Source organism: Poeciliopsis prolifica, unplaced genomic scaffold, assembly GCF_027474105.1.
Source record: "Poeciliopsis prolifica strain line A6 unplaced genomic scaffold, Auburn_PproV2 SCAFFOLD009, whole genome shotgun sequence".
Taxonomy (NCBI): Eukaryota; Metazoa; Chordata; class Actinopteri; order Cyprinodontiformes; family Poeciliidae; genus Poeciliopsis; species Poeciliopsis prolifica.
In genome coordinates, this window is record NW_026562384.1 from 5,154,774 (window position 1) to 5,168,845 (window position 14,072).

The window sequence follows — 14,072 nt, forward strand, 5'->3', positions numbered from 1 at the left end:
CAAACCAGGCCTCTCCTCTTTCAAAGAGAAATTAGGATTAAGATAGAGTTGTACATCCAAACATCATTTTTCTCACACATGATATATATAGTTAGGCTTTTATATACATTTCTATAACAATCATTTGTTAGGTAATGACATATGTATTATAATGTCAATTATGTATATAGTATTATTATAATGTATATTGCTGCAGTTTAGTGATTGTGTATCCATATACATTCATATTCTTTATGCAGAAACATGTAATGCACAGATGATTTAATAACTAAGTTAATAACTTTAACTCCTCTTTGAACTGATTCTGGTACATCTTGTTTTTTTCTTTACTTGTTTTTATTTCTTATATCTTTTATTTGATTTTGTTGTCCGAAATTTTGTTAGAAGTAAACAGAAACACTGTGATAGATTTTTTTTTTTGGCTCTAAGGTGTTGCAATATCACGTAAGTCCTTTGTGCTTCTTTGCTTACTCCTGTGTTTTGTTCCTTGCAAGTTTTCAGTTTCCAACCTTTGCTCCTTTGAGTCTTAGCCACTTGCTTTCATTCTGCCACAGCTGTTCATTTTTTTCACTCCTGCTTCAGTTTTTGAGCTCTTGGTTTTTTTTATTTATTTTTATTATTTTCTGCTGAATGCCACGGCCACATTATCGCTGTGAGCAATTCACGGGACACAACCTGCTTTGACCACGAACTCTGCAGAGAGGTGAATGGGTTAAGTGAGTAATTTCCTGCCTGACATGACGAATGAAACTGAATATTCAGTTGCAATCTATATCCTCTTTTCTTGTTGTTTATTTAGGCTTGTCATTGTTCTGTATAGAGAATTAAACTGGCCTTTTGAGGTTACAGATGCAGAACTGATGTAAAAAGGTCATGTGGTGAAGAAATAGCGCAAAGAAGCTCCTTTAATGGAGTCTTCTGATCGGGACGGCAGAAAATGTCCATTTCTGGACGTGTCCCATTGGGAGGACCCCGGAGCGGCTTCTGAAAGGATCTTGTGTTCCTTCTGGCCGTCGAGTGCCTTTTGTAAAACTTACCCACAAAATAATGGAAGCAAAGTTAATATTAGGCAGTGAACTCACAAATGTTTTATCAAAAACAATCCTCCCTGTTCAGCAACCACAGAGTAAATATCAAGTTTATCTTTATCGGTCAACTTTATTAGACTTCTCAGAGTGGTTTGCTAAGTTAACATGAAAATAAAGTGCAAAATCTACAAAAGTACATTTTTGATTCATAATTACATTTACGTCACAAACCTTTTCACAACACGTGACAAAATAAATAAATAAATAAAATACATGTGTTTAAACATAGTCTCAAATCTCCACTTGGTTCAGAGGTCAGATAAGGCAGCCAGTTCATGCAGGAGGACAGCGAAGGACGGACGATCTTCTGGTTTCTGAGAAACACAAGCGATTACCAATGTGAGCTCTGAACTTGTACGGTTTGTGTGATCCGGCCAGTTGTTTTACTGGTCTCATTCCTACCTCCTTCCAGCACCACTCCATCAGCGAATAGACCGCGTTTGGGGCCAGACGGGGCTTCAGGAGCCTCAAGCCTGCATTTAGGGACTCCACGACCTCTGAGTTAGTCCGGTTCTCATAGGGAAGACGTCCTTCGTTGTAAATCTCCCACATGAGTACGCCTGTTAACAGTTTAACAGTCACGGTCAAATTGTCTTCTAACATGAAAACTTGTAAATCAATTTGATTCAAACAACAAAAAGGCAACTCTATCCTCAAGTAATAAAATACTGTAATCTTATAACTGCAGTCTAACATTATCTCTACAAACAATTGGGGTTTTTAAGCCAATCATTCTCGGGAGATCTATTCAGCACAAAATAAAGTTACCCACATTTGCCACCTATCTAGAGTTGTGTTGGTCTGCATGACAAGTAGAGTCCTAGCAGTTCTACCACTGATTGCATAAAACCTGCCGACATTGCACAAAACTTTCATCTTTGTAATTTGCATGTTAGAAAATGACAGTTTATATAAAAAAACTTCCATTTTTTTAAAGTTAGAGGGCCAGAGAATACAACTGTTTACCACAAATAATTCCAAGCTTTGACTAAACGAACCACCAGAACGTTTTCCACATCAATTGGTCAGACCTGGAGAAAGTCTGAATTAATCTGTTTTCCTTTAGTAGAGTTTCAGTTAAATTAAAATTGATTAATGGTTGATAGAATTGGTATAAAAAAAAAAAAACGCTCTCATGTTCCCAAGGTGATTCTATGATTTCTTTTTTTGCAGGATAAATGTCACATTGCTAATAATATTCAGACTATTTGTATTTCAGAAATAATTGTATTTTCTATTGTCTTATTTACTCACCTCTTCTTGTGGACCTTCGAAGGAAACATATCTTGTGTTCCTATTTAACTCGTTTTATATTGAATTCAACACCAGTAAAAGATGTGCAACCAGTAAAAATAAGATGTTAATTTTGTCTACAGCCAAATAACCTGCAAAACTGATTTAAAGGCTGCAAAAAATGGTCAAAGAGAAGTTCTGACTCTTCAAAATAGTCAGCCTAAAAAAAGCAAACAAACTGAAAGGTTGAGCAATAGACCACACACCAAATGACCAGATGTCAGACTTGCTGCTGAACTTTGAGTATTTGATGACCTCTGGTGCTGACCACTTGACAGGGAACTTGGAGCCTTGGGAGCTTGTGTACTGATCATCAAGAACAAACCTTTGAAGAGGGAAAAAAAAAGACAGCATTATACACTCTGTACAATGATACAGCAAAGGAGTTTTAGCAACTATGATGGCAGCCTACCTGGTCATGCCAAAATCAGACACTTTCACCTCATTGTTTTTCGTGACAAGACAGTTCCTTGCAGCCTGTAGAAGCAAAGACATAAGAAATTCTTGAAACGTTAATGGGACACTAAAGGAAGAGCCAGAAAACTCAATTTTTTCTTTGGTGTACCAGATCTCTGTGGATGAAGTTGGAGCTCTCCAGGTAAGCCATCCCCTCGCTGACATCCAGGCACATTCCCAGCATCAGATCCTGAGATAAACGGCCTTTCTTCTCCCGCAAGTAAGCTGACAAACAGCCACTCTCCATGTATTCGAACACCAGACACATGGGGGAGCATTGGGTGCACACGCCGTACAGCTGCACGAGCTTACAGTGAGACAGCCTCCTGTTGAAGCACACCCAAACACGCAGGTCAGATGACTGCTTTTATGGCACACCCAAGTCAAGCATAGGTCACACTTACATCATAACCTTTGCCTCATCCTTAAAGTCCTCGTCAGTCATGCAGTCTTCTCTGACCATCTTCACCGCCACCTTCTTGTCCTTCCATTTCCCCTCCAACACCAGTCCAAACTGGCCACTGCCGATCTCCTGGCCCAGGTTCAGCTCCTCCGGGTCTATCTCCCATTGATCTGTTGAGATCACCAAACAAGGGATGAAGAACTGCGCTAATGATGCTGTTCACGTTTGTAATGCATAACTCCATGTAGGTTTACAAAAATCTTGTTTCTGGTCATTAGACGACAATTAAATTTAAGCTTTTTTTTTCCCGCTTTTCTGCCAGGTTGTCAGGCTTTTCTTTCACATTGTGATCTTGATAAATGATTGAAGGTCAATGTTTCTTTTTTTTGTTTTTGTTATTTCTTCTAATCTTATCAAGTGAAACAGGGGAAATACATCGGACTTAGTGTCCTTTACAAGGGCAGAAATTACAAAGGCCCTAGAAATGTATTTCTTCATTTCAGGTGCCAAGAACAAGAACATATTCTGGCTACTACATTTTACACATCACAAGACCTCAAGCAAAGAACTGCTGAGAAATCTGCATCCACTGCAGAATTTGGCAGTGTATTAAGTACACCTATTCTAAAACACATTTGTGGAACATGTCACAAGAAGAGAGCTTTTGCCACGAGAATTTTTCAAGAGCAAGTTGCATCTACTCTTAAACCACGGCTGGACAGATTGTGTTTTCGTCTGAGTTTGTCTTTATGTGTAAAAGCCCACTTTGAAGTCTTGCAAAAAAAGCAAGACTTCAAAATAATAATAAACTATGCATAGTTTATATAGGTGAGACATTATGAAGCCCGTTCACAAAAAAAAAAAAGAAAAGTCATGAGTTATCCAGCTGTCTAATTAAGTGGCAACATAATTTTACAAAAGTAATAATAAAAAAAGTTTTAACTTTCATTTTGTCAGACTGAAAGAATAGGAAAGAGCAGACAAATAAAAGCTGGTAGAGAACATGAAAGACTACTTTGCTCCAGCATGACTGCAAATCTAGCAAAGCCCAAGCACAGATCAACTGTTGGCATGCCATCCTTTGAATAGACCACAAGAGGTCAGCAAAATCCACGCTTTTTGGCAGTAAAGGACGGTCACTGAGTTCGGCTTAAGTTTATACAACTCTACATCATCCAACCTGTTAAGAGGCCAGCAGTTTCCTGTGAGCTGCGCTCTCCTTTACAGACGGCGTGTCTCAGTCTCGTTATCAGCCCTGCCAGGGAAACGATTTGCACCCGTCAGAGATACGCAACAACAATTTTGAGAAGCACATACATTTTACGTGAGTCATAAATTGTCGCCCCGCTCACTTATGTAATGACAAATTCCTCCTTGCATGTCAGCAACGAATATCAGAGCAGACGCTTACCAGCAGCATTGTGTTGGTGGTAATTGATCAGCTCAGGAATGGTGCTGAACAGGTACTTCTCTGCCAAGTAAAACGCTTTCTTGTCCGTGTCGGTCCGTCTTATTTGGTAATGTTTCACCCTGGGGTTCTTCTCTCCATTAGACCTAATCATGACAAACGTTTCAACACCACCATGCTTTTTGTATAGCGCCATAAAAAAGTATTTGACCCTTCACAAATTTCTTGCATTATTGTTGTTTTTTTTGCCACACTTACAATGTTTTAGATCATCAAATACATCTTATTATCATAGTGACAATTTAAGTAGTGCTTAAGTTATGATTTAATTGGTTTCCTGATCTCAACACTGGAACATCCTAAATTACAATGCTCCACCAACAGTCGAGTGGCAAGTCCACCTCTGACTGGATTTAAAAATGGGAAGGTTTTAGACTGGCCTAATCAAAGTCTGGACTTACATCTATCTGAGATGCAATCTCAACAACAGCAAAACAATGTTTAATGATCTGAAACATTTGAGAAAGACCAAAAAAAGGCAAGACTGACAACTAAGGAGGCAAATATATTTTAAAGCATTTCAATGAACAAATCGTATTTTTGGAAATTACAGTAAATTATAAATAATAACAAGAAAGTTGACTTACCCAGGAGCTTTTGTGAAAACTGACACCGTGTAGACCCCCATCTGTCTCGAGTCACGCACCATGAACGCACCTTCTTTTCCCTGAGCACAAATAATTAAAATCACGTGAAAGTTCACACCATACCCAACCCAAAACGGTCCAAATCGAGCTTTTTAAATTCTGTCCCCTGCTCGGATGACACTTCCAGTTCTTTTAGAAGCAGATGTTGAAGATGGCGATGGACAGTTTTGTTTTGTTTTGTTCCCCCCTTCCACTTGCAGAGCACAGCAAAGCAATCGGCGGCAGGAAATTCAACATTGGAGGAAACACTGTGGTTGTGAGAATTTTTTCATGTCCCACTGTCATGTCAGACTGTCAGTTTGCAGCTGCGTTAATTTTGCAAAAGCAAAATCGCTGTAGGTGGCACAGTCACAACAAAAGTGCATCCCCCACCCCAAACCTGCCTGGTTTGGGGTGGGGGATGATAAACATGCTGCTTATCAAAACTAGGCATTATTTAGAAAATGTGTGACTTTTTTTCTGAAGTCACATATGTCAACTTTTCACCTCTTTTAACAGCAATTCCTCTGCCTCCCATCTGCTGATGTGTTTATTGTACCATCTGCAGAAAAGGACAGGATAATATGACCCAAACTTGTTATCAAAAGAGCAAACGAGGACTTACACAGACATATTTCGGGGCCGAAGTGGGCAGAGAGAGAGGAAAAGTAAACTCACTCAAATCGCTCAAAGTTCTTGCCGTTTTTCTCGGCCACGAACGTGCTGGGCACAAACCCCACGTTTCTGTTTCAGGGGTCAAGGAAACAAGAAGCAGCAGATGAAGTACACGAAAATTGAGTTTAAAGAACAAACACACGCACGAGACAGCTGTGGCCTCATGATTAAGCCCTACCCCCTGTCATCCTGCACAGTCCACCAGTTTGAGTGGGAGCTATTGATCAGCCGATACTCCTGGTCTTTCTGAAGAGGCAAATCATCGTCTCTCTGCGGTGCGTAGTCTTGCAGAGCGATGACCATCCGATCTCCTGAATCATTCAGCCCCATCTGCCCAAGACAAGACGAGCTAAGCATCAGCACGATGCCTTCGAATAAAAAGAAAATCCTGGTAAAATGAGTGGGAATTTATCAAACAGTTCGAAGTGACAGGCTTTTTTAAGTTGCTGATACGCTACTGCTGAGGTGAACTTTAGCTCTGTACATACTGGAAAAAGCCTAGCAATCACATAATGCGAGCAATAAAAGATAACTAACAAGGCATTGCAGAGCGTGCCCTCCTATCATTGATTAGATGAGACGTGAAAATGGCTGGTTTACAAACAACTGATGTGAACTGATAAACTAGAGTTAACAGAAAAACAAACCTCAACAAGTTCTGCACTTTTTTTTTTTTTTTTGACTCTTGACACCCTTTTTGACAATATTCAGAGCACAGGTAAGTTTTATAGAGTGATACCTCTGGATCCGGCAGCTGAGGAAGAGGCTTTTTAGAAGCTGTGGGGACACAAGACATCTTTCATTAGCTGAAAATTCAAAACAGGACTTTCTGGAAAGGCAATATGTAAGTAAAAAAGTTAAAATTAATGGAGTGTTTTATTTTTTTCATTTGTCACATTTTAATCACAAATTTTAATTTCCTGTTTTTATTACAAAGGAACACAAAGTGGCAGATAACAAATTCTTTTAAAAAAAATTTTAAAGCTCACAGACCAATTTCTAAACCCTAGTGTGTCGACGCTGCATTCAGGCTCCCACAGCTGCTCTTCTGCTGTGCTTGGTAGCTCTATTGTTATGTTTTAGTGCCAAAATGGGTAGAGTATCCAAGAAATGTACTTCAGTAAGAGTAACACTAGTTCGACATATATTATTCAACTAAAGGTTAAAAGAAGTGATTTGAGAAATTACTCCAAGTAAGAGTATAAAGCATCTGGTAAAATGCCTACTTAACTACTAAGTTAAGTACCTGATCAGAATGTTTGATTCAGTATTGAAAAAATATGTTGATAAGTTGGCAGCGCTTCGGTGATTATTGATAATCACGTACATGCAGATGTGACCTGGTGAGATGCCTTCTGTCCCGTCAGAGCAAACGGGGACAGTGGCAGATTTAAACGGATCTGTTTCACATATAATTCTTGGCTGATCGCTGATCTCCCAAAATAAAAATAAAATCGGGCTTGATTTATCCACCTGTCACACTAAAGAGGATGCCCGACTTCCACAATTGATGCCTTGCTGCTCCAGAATTGTGTCAGAAAAAATCCTTTCTTCTATCTATCCTTGTGTCCTACTTTTCATTCATTTCCATCTTTCCTTTCATGTCTTCCCTTTATTTTGCTTCTTTGTGTTATTTGGACTTACATTACAAGTAATGTAAGATCACCAATTAAAGATATTTATCTTCACAATTATGGATAATGTCTAAGACGGGGCATAATCAGACATTGCGGACCAGCTTAGGTTTTCCGACATGCATTGTGCATTTCCACCAAAAATAGTATTTCTAATCTGTGAATCAGCAAATGTTTTGCTGATTCACCTATATGACCTGAAGCAAACTGCAAACGTGACTTCCCATGGCCTTTTTTCAACAGCGACTTTCTACTTTCCTCTTTTCTATAAAGGCTACATACATTGTAGCCCTAAATGTCCTGTCGACAGAATGTCAGAAGCTCTTTGCATCATCGATTACTAGGTTTTTTGATCTTCAGATAGGTTTCACGCACAGCCAAATCTTCTACGTTGAGATTTGTTGTTGTAATGGGACAAAATGTAGAGAAAAGTTCAAGCCACTGCATTTAATCACACGTTCAAACGCTCACAGAAAATTACAGTTTTTTTTCTGAAGCTTATTATTTATTATCTGTTTGTGTGTTTGTGTTTAAAACAGTTATGTAGCGAAAAACGGGCATTTAACAAGGAGGCGAAAAAGAAACGAAAACGAACCGTAACCCTCAGGGTCGTAGAGCTGACAGCCTGACGCCAGTTTCTCATTTTGTTGGCAGCACCTCCATTTTCCTTCCATCCAGAAGTTTGGGTGGAACTTTGGAACCAAGCTGTTGTGCTTCGTCTCTGTGTCAAGTAGGAAAAAACAAAACCCATTGCAAGCAGCTGTCAAATACCAAGTTTGAATGAATTTGTACCATTCCAGTTTGTGACTGTTTGTCAGTGAAGAAATAAATTACCCTCTTTAAGAGCTCGGACCCATCGCTGACGGCAGTCGTTGTCTGGCGCAAATATGTAGAGGTAATAATTGTCATGAAAAACCTGCAAAGACATCAGGGTGTTTTTTTTTTTTTTTTTTTTTTTTTACTTTTTCATATGATAAACGCAGTGTATATTTTTGCAGTGTAGCACATTTTGCGTGAAATTACTGCGTTTACCTGAAAGGGGTACTTGTAGTTGCATGGGATAGGGACGTCGCTCAACACGATCTCCACACACTTAATCCTGGACAGTTCGATGCAACCTTTCAGCATGGGTTTTTTCTGAAAGGACATTGCTTTTCACGTTACGTGTGGCAAACATCGTCTGGTGCAAGCCATTGAAATCGCCACGGGCGTTCAAAATACCACATTTCCACGCCAAGCCCCCCTTGATGTCAATTTGAAAATGAAGTGAAATGAGGACTTACCCCGGGACGACGTTCAGAATACTTCAGGTCTTGAGTATCTAACACAAAGAACCTCTCTTTGTAGTTACTTGGTGACGTCCTTTTCTTTTGTTGAGATTTTTTAATCATAGTTCCCTTCAAAATCACCCTGGGGAACATTTTGATGGCTTTGAAGAACCAAGAGTGCAACACTGGATGGTTTTGTCATGGGTTCGAGTTTCAGTGTGCCTCGCAGCGACAGGAAAAAAAAAAAAGGTTGTGGATGATAACTTTCTAGATGCGTGGAGCTTCCGGCATGAAGCTGCAGCTCACAGTCAACCACATCCTTGCGGCAACAAATAGATTGTACAAAATGACACACAACACGCATGCACATGCACTTTTACTTACATGTGTTGAAAGGAAATATTTTCTGAAATGCTAAACTGAAAAGTAACTCTTTGAATGTATTTAGGAAATATTTACCACCAAAAACACAAGCATGTTGATGGTAATATTTCTTAAGCAGAGCAGAAAAGTTTGTCTGTGTAAATTACATGTTGCACAACTATGTGTGTGTGTTTGTGTCCGTGCTTGTCAGGGTGTAAAAGTTATAACAATTGGACATGGATATATTTTAATATCAGTTTCAGCAAAAATATTTCGAAATAAATTATTTTAAAACGAACAAAAAAAGTAAATGAATCAATAACACTTTCTGCAAAATAGGAAAAAGGAGGCACATCACATCATTGGGACAGTGTTACACTGCAAGCGTTTTAGAAATAAGAGTCATTCATGTTGCATTCTTGTTGCTAAGCACAGACTGACAAAATGTCTAAAGCACTATTCAAAATAACCGACACCGCCAAAATCTGAGAAATTATGTTTTTTCTTTAAGTAACTCAAATGTACAAAACTTTTATGTTTTGAATGTTTTGGTTTACAGCTTAATTTCCTAAATAAACTATTAGACACCTTTATTTTATCACTTTATGGCATTCTTAGTTTGTTGTAGAGAATATAAAAGTAAAGTAAATTGGACACTAAAATGATTTTGATTTTAAGACAATGCTAAGAATTTTTGTGGCCCATGAGTGCTTTCAAAAAAAAAAAAAAAAGATGCATCTTGTATGATACAAGTTTGTTCGAAAAAATTGGACATAGTGTGCTTGGTATGAACTTAATGCAGCATTCCAGGAAAGCTATCTTATGCTGACTGTGAAGCATGGAGGTGGACGTGTCATGGTTTGGGGACGCTTTACTGCAGCATGTCAAACAGTGATGAATGAGACAAACCTTTCTCAGAATAAAATGAGAGACTGATAGTTACAATAAGCTGCATTCTGAATATGTTTCAGAGAATAGAAGAGGGTTGGGTGTCTGAACCCTCACTTTGAAATCCTTAAGAGGATGAAGTGAACATTCATCTTCTTATTTTTAAACTCTCTTTTATTCAGAAAAAAAAAACACAGATATACATTTCTTTGCTCTTTAGTCTTAAATTATGCCTCTGGACATAACTGAGATTACTTTTTACACTTTTTGCAAGGGTACCACTGTGGCTGGTGTTGTTGCACTGGCTAAAGAGAAACAATATTGACATTAATTCTCTTGAGTGAGAAACACACTATTAAGGAACTTATATAAAACACAAAATTGATGTTTGTGTTATGTGAGCAAGAAAGGAGGTTGTAAGGTAAATATCATACATTGTATTTTTTAATTAATTAAGAAAAGAGACTGTAATGAAATGTATACTCAAATAATACAGCTATGTGTGAGTTGTTTATTATTATTATTATTATTATTATTCCTAATCATGGTCTAAAAATACATTTCTCAGTACTTTTTATTCTTCCTAGAAAGGAGGTTTCCTCATAACTTTATTTAAAAGTCAAATTAGTCTCGTCAATAGATGACAAAACACAGATAGCACTGCAGTAATGGCATTCTGATTCACAAACCATCAATGCTTCTCCAAACCAACGTTCATTTCTCCCTTCCTTCAGCCACTGTCCAATCCGCGCTCTGGAAACTGTCACGAGCTCAGTTCAGCCAATAGGGTGTGAATCGAAACGGCCGTTGTGCTCTGCTAGAAGCTAGGCAGCCTAGCTAGCTCGGGGCTAATGATCGAAAGATATTTTAGGTCGTTTAAAATCTCTATTCACCTCTCACACTACTGAGGAGTCGCTCGTAAGGTGCGTAGAAACATATTTTTACTTACCTTTGGAAGTAGTTCGCTTTATTTGTATTTAAAGGATATAGCTATTTAGCCGAAGCTAGTTGTGACTGTACCGTTTGATGGGTTTCAGTCAAAAGGTTTAGCGTCTAATGTTAGCGTCCTCTTGGAGAAGTCGCAATGATATTCTACAACTAAGTTTTTTTGTATCAATAACAGTATGGCTTGGTAGACGCTTATTAAAATGTGTAGATCGTGTGGCTTGCTTCAGTTATCGAAGATACGGCAGTTGTCTGTAATTCTAATGTTAAACCGCCGACGGGTAATGCAAGTAATTTGATATTTTGTACACTGTACTATTATGTACTATGTGAAAAGCTATAACTGCACCGCTAAACTAGAAAGCTTTTCTTACTTGCCAATAAGGATGAGTTAGTGTGAGACTGCTGCTGTACTTGTATTTTGCATCTTTTTTAGAAAATCAGAGATGTGGAAAATTAGAATGGTTCATGTTTTGCAACCACAATATCCGTTTATAACATTTTTTTAACAGCCACTTGAAAAACTGCTACTATCCATTGAGTAGCGAAAAAAAAACGGATGTGCAAACTATTAATAAAAATATACCTCCTATATATGCTCTAATTTTGTGTAAATATTATGTTTGTGTTTTATGAGAACTCAAAGGAAAAACTGTTAAAACTAGATTTAAAAAATATTAAAATGTTAAATGTTTAATTAATGGTTGAGCAGGTAAAAAGGGGGAAAAAACAACAACATGGTACCTGGTGTAAGAAGTTTGGATTCTTTCGTTCATATGTATACATAGATGTGTGTGTGTGTGTGTGTGTGTGTGTGGGTAGAAGACTCTGTATTGCTTTAGCTCAACTTTATTATTTTGTGAAACTTTATATCTGTTACATAAACCCAAAGGAAAATGCAATAAACGTCATGTTCTTTGTAACAAACATTCATGTTAGTAACAGAACAGCTTGTGAATTTGTTGCAGTAACCGCTTTCTTTGCGGATTAATTTAACGATATGTATTAGAAAAGCATTTTAAACGCATCCATGTTAAATGGGGGCCAATGGACAAAAATAACCATTGATACTTTAAAGTGAAGCTGCTCACACAAAATTGAAGGAATGTCTGAAGTGAGCCTTTCGAATTGACACAAGACAACATCTTTGTGGTTTTGTTGTTCAGGTTGACATCATGGGTGAGCCGCAACAGGTCAGCGCCCTGCCTCCGCCGCCGACGCAGTACATCAAAGAGTACACAGATGAAAACATCCGCAAAGGCCTGGCCCCCAAGCCACCGCCACCCATCAGAGACCATTATATGATGTTTGGCAACCAGTTCCAGTGCGACGACCTCATCATCCGTCCCCTGGAGAGCCAGGGCATCGAGAGGCTTCACCCTATGCAGTTTGATCACAAGCGGGAGCTCAAGAAACTGAACATGTCCATTCTTGTGAACTTCCTGGACTTGCTGGACATCCTCATAAAAAGCCCGGGCAGCCTAAAGCGGGAGGAGAAGCTGGAAGACATAAAGCTTCTGTTTGTCCATATGCACCACCTGATTAACGAGTACCGGCCCCACCAAGCCAGGGAGACGCTAAGGGTGATGATGGAGGTGCAGAAGAGGCAGAGGCTGGAAACGGCCGAAAGGTTCCAGAAACATTTGGAAAGAGTGGTGGAAATGATCCAGGGGTGCCTCGCCTCCCTACCTGACGACTTGCCCCAGTCGGAGGGTCCAGATGTCACATGTAGCGGGACTAAGAGTTCGTCTGCGGGGCCCAGTTTTGGTTGTTCTTCTGGACAGGCCCCCATGCTGAAAAGCGAACCAATGGACGTGGAGGAAACGGGTTCCAGCTGCATGGCAGCCGGCGTCCTGGACAAAAACACTACTAGCTTAAAAAGGGACAAAACATGGGACAAGGACGCCGCCATGTGTAGTATAATCGATGAAATAGCTTAAAATAGACAGTTTGTTTTCTTGGTTTTTTTTGTACTCTGTAATCATATCTTTACTTCTGCTGTGAGATATTTCTTGCATCCTTATTGCATCCTTTATTTGCAAAGATCATGTTCACTTAGAGAATTTGAATCTGTAGTTAACGTTCTTAGTTTCGAGGATTATTTTCTTGAGACTCAATAAACCTCCAAATGCTGTTCACTCCTGTCACAATACTTTGATACAGCATCGATGCTGTGACTTGCACGTCATGTAATTCAGTGAAGTCAACATAAGGTCAGTTCCTGCACACCTACTGCGTGCAACTCGCTTTCCTTGCTGCCTATCTGGCCCGGCTTTTACTGCACCCCGCCGCTGTTGAGAGAAATGCTTGTTTTCATGGAAAAGGGACGGCAAGTTATCTTCATGTGTTCAGTTATGAAAGATTGTGTGCACGCTTCGCACAGCGCACATGGCAGCACTGGAGAAAGATCAAAGAGGATGAATCTGCCTGGTGAGTCATAATGGGTCTGAATCTGTGGAGAATGAAAACGCAAAGCTTTGCAATGGTGCAAATATGTGGCATTGTGACCGAGGAGGTTTTTCTGGTGTTCTTTTGCAAATATGAAGGGAAAATAAATCTGGGAGAGAGGTCAGAAATCTGCCTTTGACTTTACATTTAAATCTTGAATGACCCTGACCGGTGGACACCCAAACAATTTTGAGGTTTATCAAAGCAGAGACTTTGTACCCCTGTTGTTCCTACAAGAAAATCCAAATGGGACAAAATCTGGATCCAGGTGAAACGATACAAAGTTCAGATATCAGTCACATTAAAAGGCAAAAAAAAAATTATAATTTTTATTCATCATCGAATGAAGACTAAAATATGCAATAGAAAAAAATACACATGATATGCTTAATCATAGATCTTTCTCCTGTCTACTGTTTAGAAAATCAAGTAGCAAACAAGTAGGTTGATGTCATGATTAGGCAGGATGTCGTTATCTGCTGCTGGGATTCCCTTCACTATGTCAAGTTAATGTAGC

The 14,072-nt window shown here is 39.0% G+C and overlaps 2 protein-coding genes across 2 annotated transcripts; one reads left to right on the forward strand and one right to left on the reverse strand.

Annotated features, from left to right (window-relative positions):
• Positions 1-1,152: 1,152 nt before the first annotated feature.
• Positions 1,153-9,146, reverse strand: itk (IL2 inducible T cell kinase). The gene is made up of 17 exons (XM_055034753.1): positions 8,927-9,146; positions 8,676-8,780; positions 8,478-8,559; positions 8,239-8,364; positions 6,749-6,786; positions 6,188-6,339; positions 6,013-6,078; positions 5,842-5,896; positions 5,296-5,375; positions 4,652-4,794; positions 4,421-4,495; positions 3,242-3,410; positions 2,947-3,163; positions 2,794-2,858; positions 2,588-2,706; positions 1,491-1,648; positions 1,153-1,402 (listed from the first exon to the last, which is right to left on the reverse strand). The coding sequence occupies exons 1-17, from the start codon at positions 9,062-9,064 to the stop codon at positions 1,337-1,339; spliced, it is 1,854 nt and encodes a 617-aa protein (XP_054890728.1). The 5' UTR covers positions 9,065-9,146; the 3' UTR covers positions 1,153-1,336.
• A 1,756-nt stretch (positions 9,147-10,902) lies between these two features.
• Positions 10,903-13,245, forward strand: med7 (mediator complex subunit 7). Its single transcript, XM_055034355.1, has 2 exons — positions 10,903-11,085; positions 12,274-13,245. Exon 2 carries the CDS (start codon positions 12,283-12,285, stop codon positions 13,045-13,047), a length of 765 nt encoding a protein of 254 aa, XP_054890330.1. The 5' UTR covers positions 10,903-11,085; positions 12,274-12,282; the 3' UTR covers positions 13,048-13,245.
• The last annotated feature ends 827 nt before the right edge of the window (positions 13,246-14,072 follow it).

What these genes read in the sequence shown, in the direction of transcription:
- itk (XM_055034753.1), bottom strand. Translation starts at nt 9,064, where the DNA reads ATGTTCCCCAGGGTGATTTTGAAGGGAACTATGATTAAAAAATCTCAA. An exon ending in GATGAGGCAAAGGTTATGAT is followed by an intron (nt 3,164 to 3,241) that starts GTAAGTGTGACC and finishes GTGCTTCAACAG; the next exon opens with GAGGCTGTCTCACTGTAAGC. An exon ending in TGGAGTGGTGCTGGAAGGAG is followed by an intron (nt 1,403 to 1,490) that starts GTAGGAATGAGA and finishes TGTGTTTCTCAG; the next exon opens with AAACCAGAAGATCGTCCGTC.
- med7 (XM_055034355.1), top strand. Translation starts at nt 12,283, where the DNA reads ATGGGTGAGCCGCAACAGGTCAGCGCCCTGCCTCCGCCGCCGACGCAG.